Source organism: Monodon monoceros, unplaced genomic scaffold (genome assembly GCF_005190385.1).
Source record: "Monodon monoceros isolate NGI ecotype Baffin Bay Population unplaced genomic scaffold, NGI_Narwhal_1 Super_Scaffold_11, whole genome shotgun sequence".
NCBI lineage: Eukaryota > Metazoa > Chordata > Mammalia > Artiodactyla > Monodontidae > Monodon > Monodon monoceros.
Genome location: NW_021703767.1, coordinates 2,006,625 through 2,020,681, shown reverse-complemented (window position 1 = coordinate 2,020,681; position 14,057 = coordinate 2,006,625). Strand labels below are relative to the sequence as shown.

The 14,057-nt window shown below is 44.6% G+C and overlaps 1 protein-coding gene across 6 annotated transcripts in view; it reads left to right on the top strand.

The window, feature by feature from the left end:
- TRAPPC10 (trafficking protein particle complex 10) overlaps positions 1-14,057 on the top strand; it is a 91,035-nt gene that overhangs the window by 30,462 nt on the left and 46,516 nt on the right. For 5 of the 6 annotated variants that reach the window (XR_003792276.1, XR_003792275.1, XM_029213834.1 and 2 more), the window contains 2 exons: positions 1,954-2,089; positions 10,803-10,999. Coding sequence is in view for 3 of the 6 variants with exons in the window: in XM_029213834.1 (XP_029069667.1) it covers positions 1,954-2,089; positions 10,803-10,999 (333 nt within the window). In the remaining 3 variants the exon portion in view is untranslated. Of the gene's footprint in view, positions 1-1,953; positions 2,090-10,802; positions 11,000-14,057 lie in introns of those variants that run through there. The other variant, XM_029213837.1, reaches the window with a different exon arrangement.

The window sequence follows — 14,057 nt, the reverse complement described above, 5'->3', positions numbered from 1 at the left end:
GTGTGTGTGTGTGTGTGTGTGTGTGTGTGTGTGTGTGTGTGTGTGTGTGTGTGTAAAGCTCTTTAGTACTACTTGACATGTTAAAGTATATATATATTACTTTGATAAAATGTTAAATTAATTGATTAGATCTTGGGGTGAAGCAGAAACTTTACTTGATGCAGTGAACTGCTGTGTAGCTGAAAAGCAAAGTAGTGAGTTGGGAGATTGCGCTTGGAAACTCTGGGGTTGAATGCTGAGAGCTGGAGTTGGAGGCGTGAAAGGAAAGCTGAGCTGTGAAGGCCAAGTGCAGAAGTTTCAATGTCCCTGTAGAAGATGTTTCAGAAGGAGAGTATAGAGAGGGTGGAGGACAGGTGATACTTGGAGAACTGGCGTCAAAATTCTCCCAGCAGTGAGTTCAGAGATTGCAGGGGCCGCTGAATGTCAAGCAGAATGAAAACAAAACAAAGCAAACAAAAAGCCACGCAAAGCAACAGGGAGAAAAGAAAAACCGCATTTGCAGTCTCTAACAGTATTTAAAGTGTAGCATAAAATATAGCATTTAAGCAGGGCCTTGAGGGCAAGTACCTCTGAATCTAGAGTTCTGTATTATTCATACTCATACAAGCGGGAAGACTGCCTCAGCCTCCCCCGGGCCTTGGGAGAGACAGGATGCCAGCTGGGCCCAGTATGGCCGGGGGCCCTGATCTGCCACTCTGGCCGCATGGCACCACACGTGTTCTCTCCAGAGTGCTGTTCACATCGTATATTTGCTGCTTGCCACCAGATGGAGATCGTTGGGAAACATTTTCAGACATGTATGATCAGAAACTGTGCTACTCTCTGTGAAATAATTAAGGAATGTATCTCAAGAAAAAGGAAAATGAACCATGAATTCACAGGATAAAGGAAGCAACGGCCAGCAAGCAAGTCATAAGTGCTGTGCTACATTGTGGTGTCAGTGCTTTTACGAATCAAACGATCTAAAATGTCAGGTTGGAGGAAAGCAGAGAGCAGGCAGTGCACTAGCTTTGTCTTGTTCAAGGAGAGGCAGACGTTTACTGCAGTCTTTGAGAGGGAAATATAAGTTTATGCATGTTAAAAATTAAAATGTAACCAACAGCAGAAAAGAAATAGATGGTTAAGCTTTCAAACTAACAGAGAAAAAGGATGGAAAAAGAAAACTTGATTAATCTCTCAAAGGACAGAAAAAAATAGCCTGAAATAGAAAATTCACAAGTTCAAGCATAATCACATTAAATTTGGTTGGTTTCAGCTTATTAATCACAGACACTCCTTAGCTTGGATAAAAAGTACAAAATCCAGCTATAGACATTTGAAAGAGATACAATTACTAGAGGTGAAGAATAGAGGTATGGAAAAAAGATGCATGTAGCATAATTTATTTTTACAAGTATAATAAAAACAGCACCCATACCCTCTGATAGCCATAGATTAGATGAGTGTAGCTTGTGGGATTGCTCTATGTGTCCTTTGTTCTTGGGTTGAGAAAAAATGGAGGAGAGTGGTTACCACTATTTTATTTATGCTATGTGAACGAAACCTGTTCTTTTTCACCAGACAGTTCTCTTTTTTGGATAATACGGGTTGTCACAAAAGTATTAGAGCAGTTTAAAGCTTTGATAGCCTCACACAGCACTTTTGACAATTGGGAGACTCCTTTCTTCTTTTATAGTGATTGTAGGTTAACATCCATTTTTCCCAGAAGTCGGTGTTGCAAGCAAAGTAAAGCCGACAGATTTATGGGGAGCCTTGACATGTCCGTGTGGGCTGTGTTTAAACTGAGTTACAGCGTCTTTTCGGATAGCATATGTAATAGCTACAGTTCAGGCTTAGTGCCCTATCGGTACTTCTGAACTCATAGATGTGATTAAATTGTTGTTGTCGTTTTCTCCTTTTCTTTCTGCTAAACATTCTCATTTTTCTCAGTGACTTGTTAAAAATTGTTTATAGGTCCTATGGCCGAGCTCCAAAGATGATTCACCTAGAATCTAACTTTGTTCAATTCAAAGAGGAGCTGCTGCCCAAAGAAGGAAACAAGGCTCTGCTCACATTCCCCTTTCTTCATATTTATTGGACGGAATGCTGTGTAAGTATTCACTTAAAGGGAAAAGTTACAAGAACGTGTCTTAGAATGGGGTTAAGATTCAGAGGTCTGGGTTTTGCTAAGACAGCTATACTTTTTGAAATTTACTTTTTAATTTTAATTTTTTGGTAGTCTTCTCTTTTCTCCATCCTTCAGCCAAGCACGTGGCTTTGCCGTGGCCTATTTTCTGCTCTGGCCCAGCGTGGGGCACTCGTGGTGATCACCAAATATAGTCTTACTTGTGTTTCCAGTTCTTGTGAGCCATCTCACTGTAGCCTAGTGGGCACTAGGTCTTTTTAATATTTACTTTCAGCTTTGTTTTCATAACACCCTGTACTCACCATCATGACAGTTACTGTACTTACAAATCCTTGTTTGTCTCTGGTTCTGGTTTGCGGGCTCTCTGGGGGCAGGGGACTGTGTCTCCTAACTCACGATCCGTGTCTGGTGCAGGAGGTGCTCTGGGACGCCCCTCGAGTGAGGGGACGCTGCAGCTGCGGGCACTGTGGCCTTCACTCGTACTTGGCAGTTCTGTGTTCGTGAACCCATTCTTGACGGAATTATTGTTTCATGAGCGAATAGAAAATTCTGTGGGTCATTTCTTCCTGTCTGTTTGACTCTAATAAAACAAGCATTTAGCAGTATACAAAATACATAAATCGTTACGTACTGTGACATTTTAACTTGAAATTGAGGATGCAGAAGTAGTTTTTGTAGTTTTAATGAGAAAGGACTCAGAGCTCACGCCTGTTCTCCCCTTCACCCCGTGCACCTTTTGCCTTTGCTGACTTTGCTTTGTAGCCTTTCCCAGTGGAGTCACGTGGGATGTGCTTCCTCCCGAGAACAAGTGTGATAGCACATGTGAGATGCTGTCCACCAGGGGAGCTCGTTGGAGACTCGGTGCCCAGGGTTTTTATTGGACCAGGCACATAGGCAGCCTCCGCCTGACACACAGCAAAACTCCAGGGGTGGCTAGACTCCCGGGGGAATGCAGATGTTCAGCATAAGCCATATTGTTTGCACAGTTCATGCCCAGGGAGGCACCCCTATCACACAGTCACGGGAACCCCTCCAAAATCCAGACCAGATTTAGCCCCCAGTGATGATTCTTCCTGCACCAGTCATTACCAAGGCTTGCACATACCACTTCCCCCAAATTTATCAGTCAGCGCTCTACTCTAGGGAAGAGCCTGTGTGGGCTTCTGTTTTATTTAGTGCTTTATAGTCAATCATCCTTACTTATTTTGGTGTTCAAGTTGTCCCAGATTTGGCCAGTGAGTCACTTCAAGCTGGCTCCTGTGCCTTTTGAGCACTTTCTAGCACAGCAAGGTGTTCTGGGTTCTTGTCCCTTTGCTACCCTTGTACTGGAATCAGCCATTTTTTCACAGAGCCCTGGTTCCCCTGGCACTGTGGGAGGGTCCCCGCTTCTATGCCTTTTGTCTACACAGGGCTAGGGAAGCATGTGTCTTAGAAATCATGAGTTGATACTGATGCCTCTGATTTTAGCCTCTAACCCCACAGGGCTGTTTCTTGCCTTACCCTGTTCCGTGTTTATATCTACCCTGGCTCTGACGCATCAACACATTCACTCACCTGCTCAGTCCTGCAGTATGCATAGCATAGTTTCAGCATTGCTACACCTGTACTACAGCCAGAAACAAACCTGCTATGAAGAGTGCAGAGTTTGTTTGCGGTTCATGCTTTCCCTAGACTGACAGTCCACATTCGTACCTGGTCGGGCTGGTCCTCTCTCAGGGGTCATTCTCTTCAGTGTTTGCCTAGTTGCTCTGGCATGTTTATTTTTCCACATGGATTTTAGTATCAAATTACTTTCCTAAGTATTTTACTTTTTAGTTGCTATTGTCAACGGGGTTTTCTCTCCCATTATATCTTCTAGTTGGTTATTTTTTTTTGTATATGAAGACATTGATTTTTTTCATGTTAACCTTGCTGAATTCTTTTATTGTTTGAGTTAGTTTTATCATTGGTTCTCTAGGCCCCAAAGTCTGGGGTTTTCCAGATATTCTATCCTGTCACCTGCAGAGAGTCTTATTTCTTCCTTTTCAATTCTTATGCCTCAAATTGCTTTTCCTGTTGTAAGACATTGTCTAGTAGCAGTGGAGACAGTGGGTATCTTTTCCTTGTTCCTGACTTCAGTGGGAATGCCTGTGGTGTCTCCCCACAGTAGTGCGCTGGCTATGGGAATAAGGTAAATTTGAGTGAGTGTGTGAAGGAACTTCCATCTGTTCCTATTTTCTCGAGGGTTTTTATTAGGAATACACTGTTGAATCCTGTTAAAGCCTTTCTCATACCTGGTGGAGATAATCATATGATTTTTCCCACTTATATCTACTAATTTGTTGAATTACATTAATGGGTTTCTAATTATTGAACCATACTTGCATTCCTGGTATATTCCACTTGGTCAGAGTATTATTTTCTTAATGTAGTATTGGCGTCTGTTCACATTATTTAGGATTTTTTGCATGTATCAATATATTCACAAGTGATTGGTCTATAACTTTTTTTTCTGCTGTGTTTATCAGGTTTAGGTATCAATGTTATACTTGATTCATAAAAATAACTTGGAAGTTTTTGTTTGTTTTCTATATCTGAAACAATTTACGTAGCACTAGTACTATCTGGTCTCTAGGGTTAGCTAGAGTTCTCCTGAGAAACCATCTGGACCTGGTACTTTCTTGTGGAACAGTTCCTTGATCACTTTCTGTGTCCCTTCCATGGAAATTGATCTGTTTCAGCCATTTGTCAATTTTGGTAAACTATATTTTTCTTAGAAATTATACATTTCAGTTTAAAAATTTCTTTTCATTGAGGTGTATGAAGTGGTCTTTTTTCAACTTTCAAAATATGCTCTGGGGCTTCCCTGGTGGCGCAGTGGTTGAGAGTCTGCCTGCCGATGCGGGGACACGGGTTCGTGCCCTGGTCCGGGAAGATCCCACATGCCGCAGAGCGGCTGGGCCCGTGAGCCATGGCCGCTGAGCCTGCGTGTCCGGAGCCTGTGCTCCGCAACGGGAGAGGCCACAACAGTGAGAGGCCCGTGTACCGCAAAAAAAAAAAAAAAAAAAAGCTCTGTGTCAATAGTTATTTCCCCATTGTTATTTCTTATTTTGTATATTTGTGTTTTCTTCCTTTCTTCCTTGATTAAATTAGTTGTTTCTTTTCCCCCCAGAGAAACAGGAGTTTTATTTATTAATCTGATATACTATTAGCATATTTTCTATCTCATTAATTTCTGCTTCCATTTTTATTATTTCCTTCCTTTTGTTTTCTTATAGTTTACTTTGTTCTTTTCCTAGTTTTTTAAAGTTGGGAATGCATTTATTTTCATTCTAAAATTTTTTAATGATATAGGTCTTTAAAGATGTAAATTTAAATATATTCCCGTGTTCTGTTACTATTTTTCAGAAATTCTCTATTTTCTGTTTGTATCGCCCCTTACTCAATAGTTTAACAGAAAGTTTTTTAATCTCCAGAAGGAAGTTTAAAAATTTTTTCACGTTAACATTTCTAATTTTATTGCATTGTGATTAGAGTGGTGTTTTTAATATTTTCTGCTATTAGGAAAATGTTTTTTCTTTGTGACCTAATAAAGTCTTTGTGGATGTTCCATGTGTGCTTGAGCATGTATTTTCTTTGTTTTTAGATTGTAATATTAAATATGTACCCATAAGAGCTTGTACTGATTATGTTGTTGAGGTCATTTATATTTTGTTTTGTCCACTTGATCTATCTTTAACTGACAGTGGTATGTTAAAGTCTTCTATTATTAGAATGTTTCTATTTCTCTTGCATCTTCTGTAGTTCTGTTTTATATAGGTAGTTGATGTATTATTTAGTGCATGAATATTAATAACTATTATAATCTTTATGGAGTGAAATATGTCATCAAAAACATGGTTTCTGAGTAGTGTTTCATGTTTAGGAAGGCCTTGTCTATCTGAAGATAATAACTGATTTTCTCCTATGTTTTCTTTTAATATTTTTATAATTGTGTTTTATATTTGGATGTGTATAGCTTCACGTTATTTTTGTATATGATAGGAGCAATGTGGGTTCAGTGTCTAATTTGTTGTCTAAATGGGGAGCAACTTGACCTAATATCGTTTCATAATAGTCTACCTTTTCCCCACTTACTGAAAATGTCAACTTTAATTAATTAATTTTTACTTATTTATTTATATTTTTTGGCTGCATTGGGTCTTCGTTGCTGCACGCAGGCTTTCTCTACTTGCGGCGAGCAGGGGCTGCTCTTCATTGCGTTGCACTGGCTCCTCATTGTGGTGGCTTCTCGTGTGGAGCACGGGCTCTAGGCACGCTGGCTCAGTAGTTGTGGCACACGGGCTTAATTGCTCTGCTGATGTGAGATCTTCCCAGACCAGGGATCAAACCCATGTCCCCTGCATTGGCAGGCAGATTCTTTCTTTTTTTTTGTGGTACGCGGGCCTCTCACTGCTGCGGCCTCCCCCGTTGCGGAGCACAGGCTCCGGACGCGCAGGCTCAGTGGCCATGGCTCACGGGCCCAGCCGCTCTGCGGCATGTGGGATCTTCCCGGACCAGGGCACGAACCCGTGTCCCCGCATCGGCAGGCAGACTCTCAACCACTGTGCCACCAGGGAAGCCCCTGGCAGGCAGGTTCTTAACCACTGCACCACCAGGGAAGTCCCATCACCTTTATCTTAAAGCAGTATCCTTTATGCACAATATTCTGGACCCATCAGTTCTATTGATCATCGTCTGTTCTATGCCTGGACCAGACTTTTAATTACATTTTTATAATATGTATTGATATCTGTTCTTTTAAAATAAATCTCTTGGCTAGCATGCATTTTCTCTTTCATATGAATTTTAGAATCCGATTGTTAGGTGTACAGATTTTATTTTCCAGAAACGTCTGCACCAGTATCTCCCATCCCTCGTGTTCTTCTCTGCACGGCAGTGACATTCCTGCCATGAGAGCCTGGGCCTGTGTTTCCTCCAGTTGAATCTGGGTGGGTCTGACTGGCAGAGGGGAAGCTATGGCTCTTGAGACTGCCCTAAAAGGGAATATATCTTTTGCTGCGTCCTCTTGGGATGCTTGCTGTCAGATCCCAGCCACCATTCTCAGAGGAAGTCAGTGCCCCTGTGGGAAGGCCATTTGGAGGTGTGCACTCCCAGCCCCAGCAGATGCTGTCAACAAGCTAGCGTCCATCAGCAGGCCTGTCACTGCCTTCTCTCTCCCAGCCTTCCAGTGCCACAGCTGACACCGTGTGGGGCAGACGAGCTGTCCACCAGATCTCCAGGGTGCAGGTCTGTGAGCAGATCTTCTGGACCACTGCGTATTGTAGTGGTTCGTTACAAAGCCATAGGTGACTGGAACAGTGACTGAAAAGAAAAACACAAAAGACTGAGGTGTTTTGATTGGGATTGTCTTGGAAAAGTTACACGTTCATCTGAGAAGAATTTTAATGATCATGAATCTTCTCCTCCGGGAACCTGGTTTGTTTCTCCATTCTTTATGGCTTTTTTATGTTTTTGTAACGTGTCATAATGTTTTTCATGAAAGTCTTGCATTTTTTTGCTAGGTGTAGTTTTTGTGGGCATTATGGATGATGGTGTTTTGTTTTCCTTAAACTTGTTTTCTAGTAGGGAGCCTGTGGGGTTTATTTGTTTTGTTATTTTTTTGTTTGTTTTTGTTTTGTTTTTGGTTTTGGTTTTTTGTGGTACGCGGGCCTCTCACTGCTGTGGCCTCTCCCGTTGCGGAGCACAGGCTCCGGACGCACAGGCTCAGTGGCCATGGCTCACAGGCCCAGCCGCTCTGCGGCCTGTGGGATCCTCCCGGACTGGGGCACGAACCCGTGTCCCCTGCATCGGCAGGCGGACTCTCAACCACTGCGCCACCAGGTAAGCCCTTTTGTTTTGTTTTATTGATAGTTTTTAAAAATTTTAATTACTTACTTAATTAATTTTTTTGGCCGGGTTGGGTATTTGTTTCCGCGCGCAAACTTTCTCTAGTTGCGGGAGCAGGGGCTACTCTTCGTTGCGGTGCGCGGGCTTCAGTAGTTGTGGCACACAGGGTCAGTAGTTGTGGCTCGAGAGCTCTAGAGCGCAGGCTCAGTAGTTGTGGCGCATGGGCTTAGTTGCTCCGTGGCATGTGGGATCTTCCCGGACCAGGGCTCGAACCTGTGTCCCCTGCATTGGCAGGCAGATTCTTAACCACTGCGCCACCTGGGAAGTTCCTATTGATAGTTTTGATTACCATCTGTTAAGAAAATTTTTTGGAGCAAGTTGACAATGTTTAGGAGTTTAGATTTAAAAGTAAAACTCTTTGTTATGTTATTCCACTAGTTGCTTTATGGTTTATAGCAGCGGTCCCCAACCTTTTTGGCACCAGGGACCGGTTTTGTTGAAGACAGTTTTTCCAAGGACCAGGGGTGGGGTGGGGGGATAGTTCAGGTGGTGATGCGAGTGATGGGGAGCGGCAGACAAAGCTTTGCTCGCTCGCCCGTCGCTCACCTCCTGCTGTGTGGCCCGGTTCTTAATAGGCGTGGACCGGTACCAGTCCTTGGCCCGGGGGGTTGGGCAACTCTGGTTTATAGCATACACTGTAAGTTGCACCTCTTTCCTTCAAGTCATATTATACTACTTGAGTTTCCATACTTGTAACTCCCTTCTCCGGCTTGGAGAAGCCAGGCACTCATTATCCTCCATATGTTTGCTTATTGGAATCATTGCTGCCTGTGAACCTTCTCCTGTCACTGCTGTCCTGCTGCCCTGTGGCGTGGGTGCCCCCCCGCTCTGGGGCTGATGCTCTGCTGGATCACCCCCTCCCCACCTCATGTGACCCATGCCCCCCCTCGGAGGCCCTGTTTGCCCTGCTTGTCCTGGGGCACCCCAAGCCAGCCCCCAGTCCTTCGTCATCTGCGCTGTGATGCCCTCCTCACCTGGCTTGACTCTGGTGCCGAGGCGGCTGCTCCCCACTAGGACCCCCTCGTCCCCCTTCCTTCCCTGTGATGGCGTCTTCTGCTCTTGGCTGTGGTTTCCTGAGAGACCCTTAACCTCAGTGGCTCAGCTTGGGTTCCTCTTCTGCAAAGTCAGTCTTTTTAGGAATGTTTGCTGTTTGCTCACCGTCGTGAGTGATGGACTGGGTTCTGTCCTCCCGATTCCGCCAGAACTTTGGGGGACTCTGTCCAGCTGGCCACTCAGCGAGGCCTCTTCCCGAGAGTCCCCGCAAGCTGCCCCAGAATGTCCCCAGGAGAGGGGCTGGTGTCCCCTTGGGGTGCGGCCACCTCTCCTCAGTGTGGATTCTGGTGAAGGGTGCCCTGAACTGGCCCCGGGATGACCTTGGAGCTTGTCAGGGCTCCTCACCGCCCCTTGTCCGCCCTGCGATTTGTGTCTGCGCCTTGATTTTAAAGCTGCCGGGCTCTGTGGCTGCAGCCCCCTGGCCTTTTGGTTTCACTTTCCAGGCGTCACGCATCTGGGTTTCGACAGACACCAGCATTGTAAAATCTAAGCTTCCAGTTCGAAGCACTGCCATTGTATGGCAAATATGCAGTATATGTGTATGTTACTGTTGGATATTAATTCACAGAAATGAGATTTTTGCAGGATGGTTTTCCTTTTAATTTTTAACCCCGAGATCTTCTTCAGATTGTACTTATTTCCAATTTAAACTGAGGACATAGCAGTTTAAAAATTTTTTAAGTACTGCCTTTTGGAACTTTTCACTTATTAATTAAACGAAAGGAGGGACTTGATACAGAATTTGAGATTTAACTCATTCATGGATCAATCACGAGTGTTACTCGAGAGAGACTAAAAAATCCAGAGAAAACATAAGCAGGATAGTAAGGAATCTTTCTATTAAAAGAGGGGAAAGCATATATTTAGACAGTAGCTGTTAATTATAGTTTCCAAAGGTTTTTAAGTGCCTGATATTGAAATGAGTTAAGCATCTTGGTTTTTTCACTCTGAATCTGCTTAGTGGATTTATGGAGCATAACGTCAGTTGTAAATAGAGTTACAAAGCAAGGAAGACTTCTGTTTCCCTGCTTCTCCCTGGGAGAGAACCGAGGCTCGCCTCGTTGGTGTTCGCGCAGGCGGGGTGCGCTCTTTAGCAGGCTGGTGTGTGGTGCTCTGAGTCAGGAGCAGCTTTGATTTTTAGGCCCAGGCCGGCTCCCCTATCGATCCATGTGAATGAGAACAACTTTCAAAAGCCCTAGAGTGTCCTCTTTACTCGGGTTCGCCTCTGAAGCTGCCTTGCCCCTGACGTGGCCTGCACGTGGCACTGAGGTTAGAGTGGTTCTGGGGGCTCCACAGCCACTCGCCTCTCCCATCAAGGCGGGGCTGTGACCGTGTTGGGACCCTGTGGTGCTTGGGCCCATGGCCTCTGGCCCTGCAGACCTGGGTTTTAAAGTCCCAACTTAGTTAGCAGACTGTGTTGCTGTGGGCAGCTTGCTCGGCCCTTGCCTCTCCACCTCTTCCTCTGTAACGCTGGAAGACCTCCCCTCGGCGTCCCTGGTCTTGGGGACAGCGCACACCTGGGGTGTGGTGCTGAGCCTGCCCAGAGTGCCAGCAGCCGGGACCAGCGCCGGGCTTTCCGTGCAGCGTCCCCATCCCGGAGCAGGAAAGCGCGCTGTCTTCTGTTATTGGACACATTTGCCATATACACTAAAGGATATTAATTAACCTGCTTTCACAGTGAATTATTTATTTTCAGGATACTGAAGTGTATAAAGCTACAGTAAAAGACGACCTCACCAAGTGGCAGAATGTTCTCAAAGCTCATAGCTCTGTGGACTGGTTAATAGTGGTAGTTGAAAATGATGCCAAGAAAAGAAACAAAACCAACATCCTGCCCCGGACCTCTATTGTGGACAAAATAAGAAACGATTTCTGTAATAAACAGAGTGACAGGTAAGTGTATGCTTCATTTTACCTCTTTGGGCTGATGTCTGGATGATACAGTTTACTGGCTTCCGGGTGGTAGTAAATATTTGCTGTGTGAGCACCTGTCCGATGCCTGACACTTGAGCATGTGATGGGTGCTGAGGAGAAGACTAGGTCCCTCTCCTCGTGGAGTTCCTGGCCGGCTGGTGAGAAGCTCTGAACAGTCATCTGCAACGGGTTACCTGGCCGGGAGGCCCCGAGGCCTGGTGACCGTGGGAGAGACCACAGTGGGTCCCCTTGGAAGGCCGGAGATGGGTGTTAACACAGGAAGGGCTCTGAGAAGTCTGCAGCCTGTGTACAGCAGGGCTCCTTGGGCGTTTCTTGGTGCTGGGACCCTGTGTTTTGTTTACCTTAACACCTAGTAAGAGTTCCTTAAGACAGAAGTTATAAAATGCTGGTTTAGTCTTCTTCAGAAACTCTAAAAGGGAACCTGAGACTTTGGTGGCTACTTCAGCACCTGGACTTACTTTCCCCTCTTGCTCAGCCATGTCTGCGCCCTGTTCTCTCCTGCTGGTAGCTCACTTCCTGTCTCTTCGGTGAGTCCATGCCTAGCTGTGCCGGCCAGTGCATCTCAACACCTGGCCAGTTTTAGTCTGTATCTGGTAGTTTAGCACTTGAGGTGCTGGGGATGCGGTGGTGAGCCTCGTCCCTGCTCTGATACTGTGTGGTCTAGCGGCAGAGGTGGGCATTACTTCACACCCAAGTCATCACACTTGTGGTCACCGCAGTGGCAAATGCTCAGACAGAAGGTTCCAGAGTGCAGCAAGAGCTGGGAGTAGGGGAGCTGGCCTGCTCTGGGGGCTAAGAAATGAAGGACGTGCGAGGAGTTAAGGGAAGAGATCCTGGGTGTGTGCGGCCAGGAGTCCCAACCAGACCCTGCCACGTGGCTGCCACTTGACCGCATCCTGTGTCAGGTCCACCTGATGAGCTGACAGTTCTTCGGGGAGGGAGCCATGTGTGGGCTTCCTTTCTGTGTTCCACACAACGCTGGGTACACAGTAATGTTCAGACTTGCTGTATTTAAAGTTTGAATTAGATGGTTGAGCTTACACTTTATCTTAGGGAAATCTCACTCAATCTGGACTTCTGGGGATTTTTTTCTGTGGTCTGTTACTCATACATTAGTTATTTCAAAGGAATCAGTTTAACATTCTGCTAGGTGCTCCATTACCGAGTGTCCTTTTCCTCTCTGTGGTTAGGTGTACTAACATTTTTGTTCTGAAAGAAGAGTGGACGGCCGTAAGGCCTGTAGGGAAGGGAGCAGCTTTACCATCTGAGGGGAAGTGGGCCGCGGGGAATGCTGAGACGGGGGGAGCCCAAAGTCAAACCCGAATGGCCTCTGAGTGGTGTTTTTTTGTTTTGTTTTATTTTGTTTTGTTTTGTTTTTTAATTAATTAACTTATTTATCTTTTGGCTGCATTGGGTCTTCGTAGCTGCACGCGGGCTTTCTCTAGTTGTGGCGAGCAGGGGCTACTCTTTGTTGCAGTGTGCGGGCTTCTCATTGCGGTGGCTTCTCTTGTTGCGGAGCACGGGCTTCTAGGCGTGTGGGCTCAGTAGTTGTGGCGCAGGGGCTTAGTTGCTCCGTGGCATGTGGCATCTTCCCAGACCATGGCTCGAACCCATGTCCCCCGCATTGGCAGGAAGATTCTTAACCACTGCACCACCAGGGAAGTCCTTGAGTGGTTTTTAATATAACAAAAGAAGTCATATTTGTTTGGGATTTTGTTAAGTAAATAAATTGGTACTGATGGGGTGTGTTAGTCTAAACTTACGAAAAGTTCAAATTGTGTAATAATTTTTTGAAGTGCTTATTGATTATTTTTGTCTACGTTATAATTTTATCTAATTTCCAAAAGTATGTTTCTGCTAGGCCCATTTAAAACTAACTTGCTTTTAATGACTATTCTTTATACGAAAAATTTAACTTACAAAAATTTTTAACATTTCATCTTCAATATTTAGAGATGCCTTGATTTTCATGAATTTGCAAAGCCACCTTTGACAAATCTGTACTTAAAAGTATAGATTTCACTTAATACAGAATGTTTTCTTTGAACAGTAAATGTATTTCTACACTATTATTGTTAGTATATAGTAGTCCATAGTATTAATGCACTGTAAGTTATTTATACAGTCCTCTGCTGGACTTATAAGTTATTGCTTACTTATTATTATAAAATTATAAACATCATTCTAGCTCAGATGTTATCTACATCCTTAATTATTTCCTTAGGATAACTCCCTAAAAGGAAAATTGCTTGGTGAAAGTTTTTGTGCATTTTCAGGCTTTTGCTAAGTGTTGCTGAAGCAGAGGGTCGTGTGTTAATTGTCTGTGCCAGCAGCGTCCCCGTGACTGGTGGAGACCCCGGCCTGGAGCTCCTTGCCATGCAGCCGCGTGCCATGTGGACGCTGCTCTACTCCAGATCAGACTCCACTAGGCCTGACTTGAGGAGCTGTTTTGGGTTCTCCCTTTCTCAGTTAACTACGCTCGATGTGAATTTCTGAAGCATAGATTGTTGTATTAATTAATAAGAGAAGAAGAAGATGTAGTAGAAACAGTAAATGTTGAAGGGCATAAGGGATAGAGAGTGTAATGAATATATTGTCTGATTGATAAGCACCAGGTCACTGAAGGAAAACATCGTTTTGGTGATTGGTGTTTGTGTCAGTTTCCTTTTTCATCTACCCCTTGTAGGTATAGAGAACTCTGTGTCTGGTCAGGAATAAACAGGGATTATAATCCTTGAGAACGCCTTAAGGAGAAACTACTGAGCTGATAGACCCTCGCAGCTCATATAGTGAATAAATACATGTGAGTCCTTTGAGGGAGGGGGCTTAGGAGTGAGCTGACTGGACCCCTTTATCTTACAGGGGAAGAAACAGAATCTAGTGGGGATGGAATGACTGGATTAAAGCCGGCCACCGACTTAAAAATTTTCTTCTTGGTACTGATTACTCACCTGGTGGACCACCTAGACTATACTGTTTCACCCTTTGTCCACTGTTTTATAATCCATAGCTTTAG